General features: G+C 42.3%; 1 protein-coding gene across 1 annotated transcript; it reads left to right on the top strand.

Moving 5' to 3' along the window:
* The first annotated feature begins 134 nt into the window (after positions 1 to 134).
* Positions 135 to 17,394, top strand: ccnjl (cyclin J-like). Its single transcript, XM_062394552.1, has 6 exons — positions 135 to 462; positions 1,096 to 1,204; positions 4,828 to 5,038; positions 12,422 to 12,721; positions 12,834 to 12,993; positions 13,486 to 17,394. Exons 2-6 carry the CDS (start codon positions 1,127 to 1,129, stop codon positions 14,006 to 14,008), a joined length of 1,272 nt encoding a protein of 423 aa, XP_062250536.1. The 5' UTR covers positions 135 to 462; positions 1,096 to 1,126; the 3' UTR covers positions 14,009 to 17,394.
* The last annotated feature ends 3,324 nt before the right edge of the window (positions 17,395 to 20,718 follow it).

Here is a 20,718-nt window from a genome sequence, read left to right as displayed (position 1 = left end):
AAATGAAAAAGGAAGAGATTGGGTGTTTGTAGTTCCGTTGCTGACCTCTAAAGGACTACAACTCCCAGGCTGGAGGAGGGACCTTCACGTCGAGGCGCAGGAGCCTCGTCTCTCCGCAGCAGCAGTAGCAGCAGCTGGTGCAGCCGAGGAGGCGACTGTGTTACCGCGGAGCCACCGGAGAGGAAGCGGCGGAGCGCGAGCTCTCGGGGAAAAAGTGTCAACAGTTTGGGGGAGACGGCTCGACCCGACGCTCGGCTCCGGGACTCGGTGGTGGCAGCGGCTCGGGGAACTTGTCAGCGGCTTCTAAGTTTGCGTTTAAAACCGGGAGGTTCGTCTCAAAGTTGAGCCGAGGTGGAGTTCTCTCATTCAGGATGTCGGACTGAGACAAAGGGTCTGGGGGGACATTCCCGTCGGAGCGGTGAGCGGCACATGTGTGGACCGCGGCGTTGCAAAGTTGAGCAGGTTCGTTGAGCTGTAGCGGGGATGAGCTGAGTGTTTGTGGGGAGGTTGTGAGGTTTTACTTCGCTGTGTGTTTTTGTTCTGGAGCGAGGCTACTCGGTCTGTGTGTGTGTGCGTGTGTGAGAGAGGACAGTTAAGTTGTGTTGCCTCACTGTTTGTCTCGTGCTGCAGGCGCCTTTTGAATGATAACCCGTATAAGATGGTGTTGGTTTTGTTATTTAATGTGAACAATCGTGTTAAACTGGCTTCAGAGAAACCCTGCGTTGATTCATTTGACCAGTAACGTGGTCCAGCGAGTCTTTCAACTGAGCCATTTAAATTCCCGAGCAGAGAAAATGGCCTGTGCAGCCAAACAGACCTGTGTGAGATCAGCGAGATGTTAGCAAACTTTGTCAAAACCGCTGGATTTCTTTAAGTTTAGCTTCAAACCACGGCCTTGCTCTGACCAGCAAAACCAACACATAGCTGATGAAATACAAATTAAAACATTTAATAAGCTATTTCATACAAAACTTAGATTCAGTTTGGTTTTCTCAGTTGCAAACTCTTCATTCTCTAACAATCCTCACATTTCTCAAAGTCACTGAGCGGAAGTGTCTGATCTGTGTCTTGTTCTGGACTCGTGTGTCTCCACAGGTAACAAGTTGACTCTTGAACTCTCCTCTGGATGGGAAAGATGGAGAGGGAGCTGCAATGGTGGAAAGGCCAGCTAGCTGCAGATATCCACCAGTCCCTCCGCATCAAGGTGAGTGTGGCGATACAACAACAGTAATGATCTCAATATCAATTTCAACAATTGCAACCCAACAAAAGTCATGTGGAGTGCTCAATGAGGAGGTGTAACACATAATTTATCCACCAGTTTTTAAAGTGTTTGACATTCTCTGCCCATAAAGAAGAGTTTAAAAAAACATAAGGAGGAAAAATCCAACCTTTAAACTTGATAATGTGACATTTATCATTATAATTATCCATGGTTGAAATGAGCATCATAACTTTATCATGTTTGCATGTTCAACATTTTTTGACTGTTTCTTTGAAACTAAAACTGAGTCACATGAAATTGATTTAAGGTTTGACAAGCTGTACCCAACACCAACCTGACAATCAGTGTTTTTTCTGCTGTAAAGTATATTATTGTGCACCTAAACTAGACCACGCTAAATGACTAGTGGATTAATCACTTAGTTAGAGCTTCATTCCTCCCTGACCCCCACAGCATCCTTCGGCCTAGTTTTCTGGTAATTCATTTGTTTAGTTTTTCATTAAATTGTTTACAGCAGACAAACAAACAGGGGTGAAAACATAACCTTTGTGGCACGGGTAATAAAATGCATCTAAATCGGATTTGTTGATTTCAAGTCAAAAGGTAAAAGATTTAATACTTATTAAATTATCCTTATATCAAAAACAAATCAATTTTCTTCGGGCTTTGGACGTTTCCTAATGGGATCTGAGAAGATTGTGATCTTTTTAATTGATTGATCCAGAACATAATTGGCTAATTATGAAATTAATCGCATCGTCATCCTATTTTCAGATTTACTATTAATCTATTAACATTTTAAGGATTAATCAAGAAAACATTTGTAAGGCTGTCAAAACAACTTGGACATTGTGAAGCCAGACATCTTTGTTCCACATATACCACACAGTGTATTCAAAGTTGGGAAGTTAACATAATTACACGGGCCTGTTGTCTACTTAAACATGGTCTAAATTAGATTACATGGAGGAGTTAAGGCTCATTAATTGAGAATGTCTTAATTAACCTCCAAGCATGATCATATTTCTTCCCATGTGTCCCCTTTTTAATGGAGACATCTGTCACTTGACTGGCATCTTCTAGCTGAGGCTCTGCTGCCAGCTCAGCACATGGGGAGCTGAATACAGATCAGGTTTGAGACGTTGGGCGCCTGAACGTGCGAGAGAGGTTATATGTATTTATGTGGAGAAAGAGAACTATACTGAATCAGATATTTGTGAGCCTCACAATGAATCATTCACTTAGACACAGTTTGATTCATTTGTGTTCATGCTGGACAGTGTCTGACTCAGAGTGAGCTGTCAGTTAGAGTGAGGATCTGTACACAGAGCTGGAAACTAAACAACACACCCACTCTTTCCTCCTATGCTGTAATGAAAGAGGGTGAGAGCGTCAGTCTAATGTCAGGTCCGATCTCTGAGCAGTTTGGTTTAAATCCTGAGCAACAGGCTCGCGCTGCAGTTAATGCTGTGTAATGAAATGTCCTCAGTGTGTGTATTCTGCAAAGTTAGAAAAGAGAGCAATACGATTAATGTGGTGAAGTGAGAAATGCCAGAGACTAATTAGAGAGACAGATAAGGTTTGTTGTTTTTATTTAGGAATTGGTAGAAGACAACACACTGTATAGTTGTTTCACAACTGATTATAAAATTACACTCAGCCTAACTGAAGTTATGGCCTGTTTCTTAATAGATTTTGTTTTCTTCTAGATATAATATAATATAAGAAGATAATGGGAGATTTCTGGCATTTTATACATTTTGTAATCGTACCTCAGATACTTCTGCCACATACTGACTTTTACTTTCTTTTTTAAGCCAACGGAGCATCTTGTTTTTCTACTAAAGTCTGAAATGTTTGGATTTAAGGACTCATAAACTGACACGAACATGGATTTTTATTGTGTATGATAAGGTTAATTAATTTGTTTGTCGATGGCAATGAAGCAGGACTCATTTATTTAAGGTAATTCAAAATGCTTTACATGGAGTAGAGAAACATGATGCTGTACAAAAAAAGACAGGATTTAAAAAGAGCAAAATAAAAAACGATAAAAAAACAGGAATAAGATTAGACAGGCCAGTGAAGGTTATTGCAGTTCATGATACGAGAAAACATTCCAAAGTAAATTTACTCCACATTAACTTTTCCTCCTTCTCAAATGTGAAAATTGGTCTTTTCTTTATGAATTTAAAATGGCTTTGGGTTTTGGTCACCTCAGCTCCTGTGGAATTAAGAGGAGGTGAAATGGGTGTCTCTGTTAACATTTCCTGCTTGGTGCCTGCTCCCCCACTGTCTCCTCCAGTCTTAATGACGTTTGCTGCAGTGATAATGCCCTGATGTGGGAGATAGCGGTGGTGTGTAGCATGTGGCAAATTATCAGACATGCAAATCAGGCGGCGGCAGCTGTGGAATCCTTAATTATGGTGTGGGTCCCCCACAAAGGCACCTCTCCACCCACCCACCCCCTGGAGCCCCTCCAGACTTCGGCAGCAGCCCCCTCCTCCCACTGCCCTTGTACCCCGAGACAGACAGATGGACCAGAGGCAGAATCTGAAGCAGTGGGAGGAGAGGAGAGTTTGGGGAGGACTGGGTGGTGTGGTCGATTGTGGCACCGGGGGTGGAGCTGCTATATGTGGATTTGGGAGTGGGGGTACTGTTTATATTTGGATTCAATTGAAGTGTCATTCTGAGCATCCTTGTTGTCTCAGTTGCATTCAAAATAAATAGTGTCACCCTCACAGTGAATTTCATGTTACACAGAGTAGTAACTGTAGCATTAAGATGTTCAGAGCCTAAAGGCAGGGATCTTCCTCAACAACTGTCCTTACGCGATGTGTGTGTATCTGTATAGCTCCTCTGATATAAGGACCCCTCCCTGTTTGATCTAAAGGAGATTAACCAGGAAATCCCAAATCTCATCTTAAATCCAAATCAAAAGCCCTTGTTTTTACCCGGATTCAGAAAAACTCATCATATAAAAATAACATTTTTGGAAAACAACTTTATTTTTGGGGGTTTAGCGCTTTAAGAACTGAGGAAAGTAAGTTTGTGTGTCCATTGTTTCACGGACTGAGGTCGATTCTGAAACCGGAGCCATGTGCTCTCCTGCTCTCTGCAGCTGATTGGAGAAGAGACTGATTCAATGCTAATGCCCTTGAGTATCTTCCTTCCACTTTGAAACACATGCAGCTAATTGAACATGAATAGGAGATGTGCTAGGGGTGAAACCTAATCCTATCTACTACTCAACCTCCACACCCCTGTCATCCTCCCCCCGCCTAAAAACCAAACACACACACACCACCGCCCTCAGCCCATCGAGACCCTTGCAATGACCCAGATTAGCTCCAGATCTATGCAGCGATGGTGAATAAAGTTTGTATTTTTTGGTGTTAAATTTAGTTTTATTCCTCACATGAGTATTTCAGCAGCTCTCCGGAAAGCAGCTTAACACAATCAGCAGGAGAGATGCATTGCTAACTATTATTATGCATATTTTTTTTTACAGCCCCTGTGTTTCTTCACTGCTGCTTCCTGCCCACCCCCCAACTGCCGTCATTTACATCCCTTCTCATTCCTCTTCTCTTCTCCCTCTCCAGGAGCTGAAGTTACCGGTGTACCGGGCTCACTCTCCGCAGATTGGAATGCGACGGTACTTCGCGGACTTGCTGGCCATCCTCAGTAATCGGTATCAGCTATGTCCTACAGCACGCCACCTGGCCGTCTACCTGCTGGACTTGTTCATGGACCACTATGATGTGGCCGTCAAGCAGCTCTATGTGATCGCCCTCTCCTGTCTGCTCCTAGCCAGTAAGTCCCTAAACAGCCTTCCAGCTTCTTCCTTGACTCCTTCTACATGTCTGATTTACACTTCAGGTGGTTTTTGACTGACTAACTCTTCATGTTCCTTGTTATTCCGAGACGTGTGTGGAAATTGTTGCTTTGGAAACTACAGTTTTCGAATCCAAATATTGAAACAGTTCAGAGGTAGCTTAACTAAGATTAGATTTTATGTTGTCATCATAACGTGTAAATTCACAAGAGCTGCAATGTGAATACTCTGAGCTAAAGAAGGAGTCGTGGCTCTGGTTCATACCCAGATGGCACAAGGCCCCTAACCAGGCTAATTTGAGTTAGAGACCATGATGATTTTCTTTTTCCGGCTACACTGCTAACGCTGCGACGTTAGTTTTTCGAAAGACTCCTTGTTAGCATTGTGGTGGAATGACTATACCATTGTTTTAGTGGAAACTGCAGAGTGTTATCTGTGTAGTTGATTCTAGCTGTGATAACATGTCTGGGGCTGCTGCTGTTATTCTAATCTTATACAGTGAATTTCAGATGAACCAGTTTCATTCGGTTAAAATATCCTCTTATTAAAACATGTTTCGTTTTCCCCCCTTTTCATTTTTATTTTTGAAAACATAGTTGGATGCATTTCATCCAGCCCCCACACTAATCCTCTGGTTAATTATTTACTAGCACTTTTCTTTGCGATCACTATGTTTTCATACCTAAAAGATTGATACATACCTACACTTCTCTGGAGTCTGATGTAGCGTATTCCTCTGTGTCACAGACCTCTACTGCATCAGCATCCACACCATTGTCCTGAATCACGTGCGTGTTTGTATTTATTTTTGTGCAAACATTATACAAACATATGCTGTGGTGAAATGATTGAGCCTTTCCTCATGTGTGACCACCATCGCGGGAAATGGACAGGATGGAGAAGTCTGACAATATGATAGTTGGAATAAGGATTGGTTCAGTTAGGTCTTTTCATGGAGTTTGTTTTATGAAAATATTTAAAGAAAAATACCAGCGTCATCATTTAAATAACTGTCCCTGCAAATTTCATTTTACAGATATGAATCAGTCTAGTTGAAACGTTCTATTTTACTATGTTTCCTAGTTTTTAAGCCAGTTTCGATTGGTTGTTGTTGTTCTGTACTTTTAGTTGCTTTTCTCAAGCTGTCAATGTTTCTGTATGAATTTCTGTTTCACTGCTTTGGTGCGTAGACCAGTAACCATGCTTCTCTGCTTCGAAACAGAAAAAAGCTTTATTGCAAAAGCAGGTGTGTTAATCTTTGTCTGGCTGACGCATGGTGTGGCTTGCTTGTTAGTTATTAGTGTCTCTGTGTCTGCCTCGTGATTCACCGACAGAGGTTTTCTGTGCATTGATGCAGCCCTCGGCATCATGGGTAATTAGACTAATGATAACGTCAAAGAGGGAGTCTGGAACAGGGGCCACTCACTTGGGAGGGCTCAGCATGTGTGCCTGTGTATGTGTAGAGGCACAGAGGCCATCTCTGCAATCAGAGTAGTCTCTGTGGTGCAATAGATTTGAATATGACACTTGAAAGAGGTTTTATTTAAAAGCAATCTCACTAGGATCCAAGAATAGTTTTGAGCGTTGGCTCATGGAATGATATTAGATTTTCAACCTAACCTGGACAGAGGTTCTTCTTTAACTCTCCTTTATGTATTTTTTTTGTAGAATCTTTTGATTCTGGCGTTCAGTTAGTTTGCCTCACTCCTCTTTGCTCTCCTGCCTCCTCCAGGACTCTAGGGAGTCTCTGCCATGATGGATGAAGGCTTGAAAGGGTGTTTGATTCAAAGTTGTCTTGGGCTTTTATCTGTCCTGAGGTGCTTTGGAATCTGGCCTAGTTATTGAACGGCCTCCCCAGATCCCTCTGCCTTCCTTTGACAGGCACATACATTGTCTTTCTTCAAATATTTCTGGCTTCTGCACTCGGTTAATTAATCTCTACCTCTATTGTGCCTCTCAGCAGTCACTGCTTAATCCTGTTACTCCATTGTGGCTGTGTGTTTTTGTGGATGCTTGTGTGTGTATGTGTTTGTTTATGGATGAGCTCCTTTTCATTTTCAAGAGGAAGATTTTTGTCAGGTTTTCGAAACCCACAGGGACGTGTGTTAAGACTGTTGGGTACTCATTAAGTGACCTCACTTTATTCCAGAGAACACCATTTTTCAAGGAAAACTAAATCCTTGAAAATGAAATGTAAGCTTCAGTGAAGGCTGTTTATGTATACACTGCATATTTCCATTTGAAATCACTCCACAAACTTAAATTTCTATTGTGTTAAATTCCATGAAGTCCTGCAGTGATCACATCAGTCTTCCTGACAGATCTTGCTCCCTGGAGTCAGACCTCTGCATGTTGCAGCTATTTGTTATGGTAAATGTGATTGTCTGTGTCTCTGCTGCCTGCCAGCGCGATACTGCTATGGATTTTAGTTGTTGTTGCAACACATCCTAATATATTTATGTATTTAGTGAAGTTGGTCTTTGGATCCCGATAATGAACGGTAGATGCTCTAGTGATCTAATTTGTCATGTCTCCAATGTGACTTATTATTCATGCTGGATCTCTTCTTTTTTGTTCAGTGAACCTGATCCAATGAAGGTTCTCTAAAACAAAAAAGAGCATCCTGTGAAATGCACAAGAAGCTCAGTCACTAAACAGTACACTTACATAGGAATCAGAGCCTGGGGGTAGGGGAGGGGGGACTGTGTGCTGAGGGGCACCTGCCATATGCTCTCCGAGTCAGGCCTCAAACAAAAGCCTGTCAATGCAAGCAGGACAGCCAGCCAGACGCTTCCCAGAGAGGGGGAGGGGAGCAGAAACTGAGGGCTGGAGGTTGAGTGTGCAGGCGTGTGTTTGTGTGTTCGTGGTAGAGACTTGCCGTAAGCTAACCTTGCTAAATAAGGAGATGGTTGCCGTGGTAACCTTGCCTTAAACCTATGGATTTTTCCCCCATCCTGATCATCCTTATTAACATACACATTCAAGTCTAAATTTATTTCCTATTTGAATGGACATTGTTTAACCACTGCACAGCAATTGAACTGACTGGGTTCCTGTTTTTTCTGCGTTTAGCTGCTAGCTGTGTTTCCTCTTCGTTCTCTCACCTTGTCAGGGACAGGCAGAAAGAGCTGGTCCTGGGACGGGGCGGCCAGTAAAAGCATCCCCACATCCCTGGGGGGTGGGAAATGAGTGGAGCAGTACTTCAAAGCCCGGTCGGCTGCTGATGTTAAACGGGGTAGAAAGGGAGGGAGAAGAGGTGGCCTGCAAAATGGGACATATTAGAAGTGAACCACTCAGCAGGGTGCCCTGAAATGTAGATGAATAGGGAACCCACTCCCACTTTTATGCCCCTCTGAGGTTTGACAGTAATTCTGATGGAACTGTTGTCATGTGCAGCCCTCAACATTAATGAAATTATGTATAGATGTAGAGATGGGTGTGGACATATGGGCATCATAAATTATTATCAGATGCTGCTAAAGCACCAGTTCATCTTTTATGTTGGGGAGCTGTTGTGTAGATTAGATACATTTTTAGATGTAATAATATTACTTCTCAAAATTTAATAATATTTTGTGTTTTGTTGTGTAATGCACAAGGCTGTGCATAAGGCATTCTCCCTGTGTCGCAATCATCACCTATATGGCAAGACCCCCCCCCCCCCCCCCCCCCAACACACGCATACAGACAGGGCCAGTTTTCTAGGATTCTCTCTGGTCACCCAGGCATTAGCATCAAGGGTCAAGGGTCAGCCTGGGCCTACAATGCGTGAGCCGGCAGGGCCAGGGGTGGCAACACAGAGATTCTGTGAGGGAGCTGTGAGAGATTTCACACTCCCAATGAAAGATGAACCAGTAGATAAAGGGAGTTTAACAAGCAAAGGAAATTCCTCTATTGGCTGTCAAGTGAAAAAGGAGGAAAGTAAAGATTAACTTTGAGTTATTACTTATGAATAAATATTTTACTTCATTTGGAACAATCAAAACTGAACTAGAAATTCTGTGTCGTTAAAATGGGGATCAGCACAAAACAATGTTCTTTGTCTCTGTGTGAGAACGGCCCCTATCACTCTTAACCACTCCGCACCCTCACCTCCTTCCCCAAGCAGCACACCTGGGAGGAGGCGCTGCAACCCAGCCTTACCTCTCCCTAACCCCTGACCTGTAACCCCTCCTGTCTGAGTGGGCCTCCTGTAGTGTCAGTACATGGAGGGATAGGTTGTGTAGATACAAAATAAAAAGCGAGGCTGTTTTTGTCCGTCATCACTGTGTCTCTTCCCTGTGCGCTGACTTCAGATAGGATCATCGAGTCGCCTGCATTCCAGGTAGTCTGAACTCCCAGGAGAGGAATTCAGTGTTCACATTCAGAGGGCAGCAGAGGTGTTTGCATGTTGCTACAGGGTATCAGTGAGAGGATGGAATACATTTGAGGAAGTCCATGTTAATGACACTGAAGGAGGCTTCATATTCTTTTGAAATGGGATTCTACAAATTGTGAAACAAAGGGTGAAATGTCAATTCTAAAATGAATTTGTCCCTCTTTTTTTTTTAGCTCTAGAGATGAAACAATTGAAACAGTATCTCTGGTAATAAATAAATCATTTTAAGTGTTTTTCAAAAGAAAAGCGAAAAAATATTCATCAGTTTCTCAGCACCTATTTCTATCAAATTCCAATGAGACCAGGCCCTGACACTGTATGATGTTGATTGTGCTTCAGAAAAAGTAGAAAAGTCAAAGCAGGATAATTTTGTTTTTATTTGTTTAATTGCTGGATCCCTCTATGGCTGCCCTCCGGCTGTGTCATCTCATTGAAGTGAATGAGAGAACTGTTTTGTCAGGTAGGCTGTGATGTGCACCGGAGTCAGTTATTGTTACAGTGAGTTAATCCGCTTTGTGGCTCAGATTCCTACTGTATTTCTGTTGGTTATTTTTTATTTTTCCCAGCTATTGGGGCATCCCATGTTTCTCATGCGCCCAGGCACCCACAGTAGTAAACCAAAGGAGTAATCAAAGGGCACAATGAGGAGATTGACTTCCACTGTCTCTCTTAAGATCAAAAAAGGGCTGGGGTTGTGTGGAGATTGGGGGCATTGATGGCTTTTTATGGCAGTGTCTGTGTGGACACAGCAGTCTGGGAGCAGACAGAGGCCTGATCCAGAGGATATGAGGGTGAGAGAAAGGGGTAAGTGTGGACTGGGCTGGGCAACTAGCCCTTAACAGCCTTGTTTCATTGTGCTTCCTGTTCTGCTGGAGAGACGCCATTACTGCCTCTCTGCCAATTACCCCTCTAGCCTGTTGGGCTGCAGATCTCCCCACTCCCCTCCCCTCATGCTCTCTCAGCCATTCCCCCTCTCCTGCTTTGTTTAATGGCAGGTCGCAACATCTGTGGTAAAACTCACACATGGTAGGAAGTCCCCTTACTGAGACGTAGGCATAAAGAAGTATGAGAGGTCCATCAAAGACAACCACTGTAGCTGTGGCATGTCAGACAGTCGTCTTGTGAAGGATTCACCAAAGTTAATACAGGTCCTATTTATAACGTTCGGTTGCCATGGTTTTAGATAAAAGGCCAAGAATTTCCTCAACAGCAGGCTTGTTGTTTTTCCCAGCTGGATTTATATTTTGAAACATAACATTTCAATCCTCGTCTGAAGATATAATCTCAAGTAATTCGACAACAACCCCCGAGCACTGTGTATGATGAACTTATTTGTATATTCATGTGTTGGTTTGTTTGTATTAGAGGAATTTTCCCTGCCATTTAATTTGCTCCAGTTTTCAGTATCTTTGAAAGGATACAGACCAGACTTTTTGTTATTAGACTTTAACCCTTTGAGATCTATCATCCCGAACACAATAAGTCCCCTCATTTAGTGTTTATAAATTGCATATATATATATATATATATATATACTCCATTCATGTTTTGACACATTTAGGTGAAGTATTTGTCACAAATGTAACATGAAGACTTCTTTTATATTGATACTTAACTGTTTATACACCAGCCTCCATATGGGGGTGTCCACAGGCAGAGTAATGGGTCTTAAATATATTAATAAGCACTCATGACTACATTAGTGGTGGAATACATTTTTATTTAATGTGTACATACTACTGGTCGAGAATATATTGGGGCACCTAGGTTAATTAAATCATCAATACTACCTATTTGGTATTTTATAAAAAATGTCTATCCATCAATATTGTATTCTCCTGTATTAATGTTACTCTGAACAATTCAGTAACTGAGGAGCTACACTTCTGGGACAGAATCAGTTCCCTAGTAAGTCTACACCGTTCCCCCACTTCTTCCTACTTGAAGCTGTGAGCAGTTAAGGCACATGCTTCAGAGCAAAGCCTGTATCAGTGTAACCTGACACCCAGCTCCTGCCCTCATTCTTAAAGTTTGAGCAGAGGCCTGTTGGACCTGTGGATTAAAACCAGAGTCCCCTCTTCATTGGCCACATGGACCCCAGAGGCCTCGGGGCTGTTGCTATGGAAAGTATGTCTTGGGATGGCGATTGGGGAGGGGGCTCACCATAATGGTACTGCTGTAATGTCGGGATGTGAAGGGAGAGGGACAGAAATCTCAGGGATCGAGATTACTTGCTTTTTTCATAGAAAATAGTCAGGCTTGTGTAATCCTAAATTAGTGCTGCATGCTCAGTAAACCTATAGAGATGCTTCCCAATGCTTGTTAGTGTAATGACTTAGCTTTATGGCCAGATGTTCAGTAACAGTCAACTTAATTGCTAATGCTTAGCAGGCACTTGTTAGTTTCTGTGGAAGCGGGCTCTTTAGAACTGACCATAAACCGCCTACATGTGGCTGTAGATATTAGTTATTGTAAAAAAGAAATAAAGTAATTTAGAATGAAATATTTATTTAGTATTCATCATATCAAAAATACTGGGTTTAAGAATATCCGTAAAGATGTTGGGATTTTACATCTGTCTAAACATTATGGCTTTTTTAAGCTAAGATTTAAATTAATGTTTTATATTATCAGCTTTCAGGCTCATGAAACTCTTAACCTAACCTAATCTCACAATTTCCTATACAATGAATTAATTATTGAAATTGTTGCATGTTTTGTTGGATCAATTGTTTATAAAATAATATGAATTCAAAACATTGATTCAAAAGAGCACAGTCAATCGCACAGGGGTTTCAAACTGATTATACAACCGCATCAATGAACTCCCAGTCTGCTGCTGCTATACCATTTTTTTAACATCTTGCAAACCAAGTACAGTACAGGATCTAAATGTTACATGTCTATGTTGGACAAATGGCCCTGCTGAATAATGTGTAAATTGCAGTAAACTCTAAAATCTTCTGTATGTTTTTGTTTCCAGGTAAATTTGAGGAGAAAGAGGACCGGGTTCCCAAACTGGAGCAGCTGAACTCTCTGGGTTTCATGTGCAGCCTGAACCTGGTCCTTAACAAGAAGGATCTGATCAAGATGGAGCTCCTGCTGCTGGAGACCTTTGGCTGGAATCTGTGCATGCCCACACCCGCCCACTTTATTGACTACTACCTCCACGCCTCTGTGCAGGAGGGCGACCTGTACAATGGCTGGCCCCTATCCTCCCTCTCAAAGACCAAGGCTTTCATGGACAAATACACTCATTACTTTCTGGAAGTCTCATTGCAAGGTGGGTCTAGAGGTGGAGGGTGACATTGCTTTGTTTGTTCATTAATATATTTTGCATGTGATGTAAGTTTTAGGGAAGGATTCATAAACCTCTTGTGTCTGGATTCTTCTAGATCACGCCTTCCTGAGTTTCCGACCGTCTCAAGTCGCTTCTGCGTGTGTGGCAGCCTCTCGCATTTGTCTGCAGATTTCCCCAAGCTGGACGACAGCTCTGCATCTGCTAACAGGCTACACCTGGGACCACCTCACCCAGTGCATTGAACTTATGCTGCTGTAAGAGATACATAAGACACACACACACACACACACACACACGCAAGATGATCTTCTGACTTAAAGGCCATTCTCTCACTCTGTTTTTTTGTTGCCATGGTTTTTTGGTTTATAAGACACAGCGGCTTATAACGCTGTGTGCAATAATGTGGTGTGTAATTTAACAACTGTAATTAAGTTGGATATTTTTTGCGCAGCGGGAGGCAGTGTGTATTTGTTTGTCTGCTCCCCTATAAGTACAATTGTTTGGACATGTTCAGACTAATTGTGTGGGAGTAAAAAGGGTTGTTTCACACTGATCTCTGCTCCTGTTAATGTATTTCTCTGAGCACTGGAAATCTTTGCAGGGAAATGTCCCTGATGTGTTCACACATTCTGTTTTCTCCCTACAATACAATAATGGCATTAGTTATTATTCATTACTTAATATAAAGTATTTATTTTTCATCTTCAAGATGATGACGGAAATATTTGTCCCTCTCCCCTCCACAGTGCTCATGACAACGACGTAAAGGAGGCCAACAAAACCAAATCCACTCCTCCTCACCGTCCCTCCTCCCTGCAGTCTCAGCCCCAGATCTCACACCTCTCTCCAGTGTCAGCCATCCAGAGACCGACCTCCTCCTCGTCCTCCACCTCTTCCACACCACAGCTGCTCTTTCAACCTGATGGCTTCCCACACCTCTCCCAGCATTCCCCGTCCCTATCCCATCTGCAAGCGCTCGCTGACTCCCAGGCTCTGGGGCCCATGGGGAACATGTCTCAGGATTTCCTTCAGACCCACAGAATGGGTTTGTTAACTGGGGTTCCCTCCCTGACTCCTGGGAGTGGGTTCGCCTCTTACCCAAGCCTGACCGCAGGTCTTCAGCCGGTAACACGTGCGCTGCCGCTCCAGGGCCCGATTTCTGTACAGATGGCTCTCGCAGGTGAGCCACGGCACTGTCTGAGTATGGCCTACAGCGGGGGCTACCTGGGGGCTCATCACAGCTTTGCAGCCGGCTGCTTTGACAGGTGACGCCAGGAGACGGAGAGAGATCGCAAACCGCCGCGGGAGTGCACTTCTGTGCTCTCATCCCGGCTCCCGACCCTGAAATACCCACTCACGGACCTCCTCTCTCTCTCCGTCGGCACGGCAACACCTTCAGCACGTCCAGCCCCCCCGCCCATCTCACAGACACGCCTCAAACGCAAGCAAAGGTCCAAAGGCAAGATGGACCCGGTGGAAGTCATCACACTGTCGTGACAAACGCTCCACTGGCTCATGAAATACTGAGGCATTGCAAAAATGTTATTGCCATACTCTGACCTGTTTTTTCTAGATCTGTGTTATTGTTGACTGTCATCACTGTGAATGAGATGAAAGCAGCAGTGTGATCGAACACCCACCTCATTCAGTGCCTGAGCTCAGTTGTGTGATAGCTGAGCCAATTTTAGAAGTGCACAGAGCAGCAGTATCTGGGATAAGGATATCTTGCTGCTTGCTACATGTTTTCTTCATTTCCTAATCCAAATTTTTTTATAAATGTAAAGGGACAAATTGGCTGGAATTGTGTCTTGAGCCGCCATTTAGAGGCAAGGGAAGAAGAAACAGAGGCTTGTTGCTGATTTGGCAAGGAACGAGGCTATGCACGTTACTGAAATGTTTAGGTTGCGTGTCCTCAATGTCAGCAAACATTGATCTAATGTAAGCCCTGTTTGAGCTGAAGGGCCCCTCTGGGAATTCCTCACCACATAAGACCTCAGAGGGGACGAAGAATTCATTGTTTTGTTCACAGCAGGTGACGTCCGCTGCTCGAACGTGTCTGCGGTGTTTTTTCTCTCTCTCTCTCGTTCCTCTCCTCACTGTCATTGTCATCTCTTCTCTCCCACCTCCAAAGTCGAGCCTTGTGGCAGAGCCATCACACACGTGTGATAATGTGGCTGGCATGAAGCTGCAGGCTTTGTCGCACTAAAGTTTGAATTTCTCCAACATCCGCCGCTCAAAGACTTGAACACAAACCTATGTGACTGGACCAGTGCGGTGGAGGAGACGTGGACTTTGGTTGTGTATTGTACATATGAATTGCTGCTGCCTTCTTATGACCTGTTGGTTCTGTGTCTGTGTTAATGACTCCAATGTTTACATGAACCACTAAGTATCAGGGACTTTAACAAGATTACTTGAATATGATGCCATTGAAACATGCCATAGCTTTTATTTATAACGACTCGTTGTTTTTTCTTGATTTATTTTTTATTTGTATACATTTTGTTTGATTTAGTGTAGCTTTTTTTTTTACCAACATAGAAAAAAAAACATTTGTTAATAATATTTTTTGTACCTGTTCATAGTAGTTGTATTTTCCGGCTCAGGTTTATGGCTGAATTCGCAGCCCACTCATTACTCTGTACTCTTATGCTTTAAAGCGGATGCTCCTGTAGCATCTGTGGGGTCTGAAATGTCCCCCTTCTTCATCACTGGACCATACACTGCTGACAACTCAGTACATGAACGCACAAAATGGTGCGCTTTGCATGGCTGTGGAACAACCTCGTGGTCACTGCGCTCACACAAAAACCTCTGTAGCCGGTGTAATTGCTTCCAAGATTTCTAAAGCTGCGATCCCCACTCTTCCACTTCCTGTTAGAGTTTAAACGCATCCAGACTCCCGGTGCCAGTAGCTCACTAGTTACCATGGTAATACTTTGAATGACTATCCCAAGTTCCGGGATGTCGTTAACTGAATTGGTCTGGTAACTAACCTTTGTTTTCCTCCATGGTTATTATCTTGATTTAATGGTCTAAATCTCACACATTATTAATTTACAATCATATTTGACCAAGTGGAAATGTTTGACATAATTGTATCTAAAAATCCCAAAAATCCACTGAGCCCCTAAAATAATGTAAGCATGTGAAAGTTTCAGGTGCACCCGTGATATCTGTCAGACCAGAGTGCATTTCGGCTTTAATGTTTCTGTGTGGAAATGAGAGAACAGGAGTTGGTTGACTGTGGTAAACTTGGAAAGATATTTACAGATTGACGTTACAGATTGATAACTAAAAAACAAAACATCCATAAGACACAAGCCAAGTCTCCTTCCATTCAGAGTATAATACTCAACCTGTTACCGATTTACATCACTTTTCCAAAGTGAGAGTTGTATTCGGACCAGGAGGATACTATGTATATGTGTTTTGAATTAGGTGACTCAGCACTTTCCTCCTGGATTTCTGCTCATTTTGTTTTGTGAAACATAGTTGAAGCTGGTTGTGTAAATTAATCTGATTTGAAGGAGGATTAGCTTCTGCTGTCTGACAGATATCACATGCCAAAGCAATACTTATTTTTTTGCCAATGTCCCCTCATGGGCTCTGTAGAATTCTACATTCAACATTTGATACATTTTCTCTCAGTTGACAAATCCATTAACCATTTCAGCTGGAGAACGGGTTGAAACCAGCACCTGCTAAGTGTTGTTTGCTTGTTCTGGGGGAAGTCATTCCACAAAATAGGTTGTATATTTGTTGCAATTCCTCACAGAATTTGCTTTTCACACAGAAAGATCTTAAGTTGACTCTCACATTTCAAACTGTTTATTTTGTAGACTCGAGACATCTTACTGTGTCACAGTTGCCATTCACAGTCGGACCTGTGCATCTCTTAGATAACACTACATGAACCCCACTGAACACTAGGACACTGAGTAATATTATCATTAATCGCCAGATGTTTTACAGCCAGATGTGTTTTCCCACCACAGTTTTGTTGTATATTTTGTATCATTCCCTTTTGTTTTCCTTGTACTTTAGTTAAAAGCTTTTTTCCAATTCCCTTGACAAATGATGTGGTTGTGAATAGTTTTTTTTTTTTCTTCTTCAGAGTTCAACTTGCTCTTTTCCTCATCATCCATGAGCAGCTTCTCACTGAGGTGTCAAAGGTGCAATAAGTTGTTTTTGTTTTCCTGTTTAAACTGACCACAGCCATCACTGTCTCGTGTGCACCACTGGTTCATCCTGTTCTAAGTTATTTTTGATAATTGTGTGATTTACCTTGCTGTAGCTTGGTTTCCTCGACAGGGCAGAGGGCTCTGAACACAATGAATATGTTGCATATTGCAGCAACTTCCTTTGAGTGATAGTTATAACTGAATGCTTGTGTCTTTTAGCTAGAGATTTACTGGGCATTTTTCCGTTCCTGAAAGGTGCTGATGTCACCCACACCAAAAAAACCAACACTTGTCTATTGTGATAGTAATGAAATGACACCACAAACTCCCAATTAATATTTTTGTATGATATTTCTTTTTTTTTTCTTTTTTTGCCAATCTGTAGTTTGGCTTTATGTGACACTGAATGATGGAAGGAATTCTTTTATCATAATGCGTTTCATGGAAAAATAAACCACACCAGTGAACTGAGTTTCTGAGGGGTGTGTTTTCTTGTGACGTGCCTGCAATTTTCAGGAAAACGATGGCCACAGTTGGCCCCAGAGGTGAACCCCAGCAGACTTTTGCAAACAAACCTCCAGCTGTGACCACATGCTATGGAAACTACTATTTCATCTTTGTTTGCCACTCGTTGAATATCATACCCAGAGGGGACATCGCTCAGCCTGAAGACAAAGTTGGTATTCAATGTTTGAGAAACAAATTCAAGTCTCTCTTCTTCTTCTTAACTCCGCCTGCACAGCTCAGTCAGGGCTTTCTATGTCTTCTGGCAGTTTGATATATAGAAATCTATTCCGTGACGATGAGGCTCTCGCTCACACACAGTGCATTAAAATTCTTGCAAACAGACCACCCTCCTTGTGTTAGACACGGCACAGTGGACTCTTAGAAATGTCTGAGCTGAGCCCTCCTCCCATGCAGCAGAATATTTGTTCTGTTATGAATTGTGTTTGAAATCTTTAGTATAATCACATGCAACAAGCCGGCTCACAGATCTTTAATTAGCAGTCCGAAAGTCGCCTTGTATTCAATCTAGCTGCACCAAGTTACACAAACTAAGATGTCGGCCCTTAAACAAGACAGATTTTTTTCCATTGAGATCTATGAAGTATTCTCTAGGAAAATATTGAAATTATCGGATAATCTTAAAATGTTAAAGAAAGAACAAATCCTTTATCCGGTACCCCCCTAAATGTAATGGCCTCTTTCCTGACCTACACCACAACCTTCCACCAAGCTTCATGGAAATGGATTCAGTAGTTTTTGTGTAATTGTTTGACAAACAAACGGATGTAAACACTAGAATGTCACCGGGTAGAGCACATTCCTCCGCCAAGGCCAAACTCTCGCCTCATGAAACCACATTTAAATTCACTACATCCAGGTTTTCTATTTGGATCTGCACTAAATTTCACACACTCCCATAGGCTTGTTTTTACATCAAGGTCCATGAGTTATTCTCTGAAAAATTAAAAAAAAAATGTAGAAATATGTCATGAGTGAGAAATCTGGGGTTCTTCTCTCACCCATTCCACATCCTCCCATGAAGTTCCATGGAAAAGAAAGTTCAGTATTTTAATCCTGTTTACTGACAAAAGTAGAAATATATTAAAACACAAATTTCCTCCACATGGCCCAGTTCAAGATGTGATTAACTTGGCCTATAGATTACAGAGGGATTTGACAGTTGGTTCACATGCACAGTATTTATATGGTTTCATCAACATTTGGTTAAAACATGTATTATTGTTGAGATTAAAGGGCATTCTTTAAGCTCTCCAGTGTTCGGTGGCCCATCTGTAAAGCGAGGAGGAGGTGGAGGGAGGCTGCAGTGCTCAGGGCCGTAACTTTAATAATGGATCATTCTAACACTCCTCCTGTAAGCTTTTGTATGTGGAGCTGAAGTCGCAGGCTGTTGGCTTCCTTCAAATGTGTCCTCGGGGAAGAATTTGGAACAGTGTTGAGTGGGGGGTGAGGGGTGGGCCTCTCAATTTGTGTTTGTGGTGGGGGTCTCGCTGCATGGGCCTCAACTGCCAACATTATCTGTGGGATCAGGGCTGCTGAGTGCAAATTAAAATATAAACTTAAGACTAGAGCTCTCATTTATACTCAGTAATAACTTAATCATGTGGCTGTATCAATGTTTGTCCTCTTTTAGTCTTAATGTAGCTGCTGCTTTATTTTCTTATTTCCCACGTCTCAGGATTTCATTATTTCAGTTTGTGCTTATGTGGCATATCCTCCTAAATGAATTGGTTAAGTAAAGTGACCACACAGCAGCACACGGTCAAAGGAGTTGGGGGTTAAAAGAAACCTGGCGCCTTATTTTTGCCTGGGGCCCCACAACAGGTTTTTCAACCTTTTGATCATTTGCGTCCACTTGTTACATGCATCATCATTAATTTGTAAAATGTTCATATCACCTCACATCAACTTTAATGATCAAATACATTATTATTATTAATTTTTTTAATTGAAATGTATGATACAGTTCCTGTCCGTTATTACAGCATTGTGACATAAAAATGGAAATAATATGGTATCTAAGATTAAAAACTGTATTGTTGGAGGTCTTAGATTTAAAAAAGCCTTTATCAATTTTTTTTTTTTTACATTGTCATCATTGGTTTTCTTTTGTCTGCAACTTCTAGTATTCAATGATTATCAGCTTTAAAAGTCTGTATCATTGAAATCCAGATTCAGACCCCATGAGAACAATTGACAGTAAGAATGACCACCCTCCTTTTTGTGATGTGTGATGTATGATGTCACACGTGAAGCATTAAAACCTCCGAAAAACCTGGTTTTAAGATCGAATAGTCAGGATTCAGATCACTTGATGAACACGTTCTTCACTTCCTCATTTGCACGAATATCAAACAGAAGCTTAGGTCACACAGAAAAGGGGAGTTAGACTTTCAACTAGAACATTAACCACTATAAACTGCAGAGTCTAGTAATTTAGACCTGATCCACAGATCGACACTGGATGTGAAGAGGTGTTTTATAGAGGAGTGATGACGCCTCCCAGTGGTGACAATGGAGAAGTGCTCCTCTTCTCAAGAAGCAGGGATCAGAGGGGAGGATTCAAGATTCAAGATTTTTATTGTCAATGCACAACAATAACATTAAGCAGTCGCTGGCAGTGAAATGCTTGAGTCTCAGGTTCTCTTCTAACATGGCTCAAGTAATTACAACCAATACAATAAAATAAGATAGAAATTGTGTAAAATAGAATAAAATGGAATATCAAAATTTAAAATAAGAAAAATAATATAGTATATATATATATAAATATATATAAACAACTGAGGAGAAAATAATCAAACAAAAGTGCAAATATGCAGATATGTCACAGAGAGGAGTTTAAAAGTCTTATGGCCTGGGAGATGAAACTGTCTCTGAGCCTGGTGGTGCGGGCCCGGATGCTGCGGTACCGTCGGCCAAAGATGGCAGCAGGCAAAAATGTTTATGGCTGGGGTGAAAGGGGTCTTTAATAATCCGGCTGCTCTTCTTCCTGCACCGCTGGGTGTAGAGATCAGGATGCTCTCTATGGTGCATCTGTAGAAGTTGCAGAGAATCCTGGAGTCCATGTGGAAATTCCGCAGCCTGCTGAGAAAGAAGAGCCGCTGTCTGGCCGTCTTCCTGATGGAGTCTGTGTGATTGGTCCAGGTCAGGTCATCAGTGATGTGGACCCCGAGGAACTTGAAGCTGCTGAATCGCTCCACCGTGGCCCTGTTGGTGAAGAGGGGGGCGTGTTATTCTCCTTGTCTCTTCCTGTAGTCCACGATCAGC

This window comes from Platichthys flesus, chromosome 8 (assembly GCF_949316205.1).
Source record: "Platichthys flesus chromosome 8, fPlaFle2.1, whole genome shotgun sequence".
NCBI classification, from domain to species: domain Eukaryota; kingdom Metazoa; phylum Chordata; class Actinopteri; order Pleuronectiformes; family Pleuronectidae; genus Platichthys; species Platichthys flesus.
Note: the sequence above shows the minus strand (reverse complement) of the source record. Positions and strands in the feature narration are given on the sequence as shown.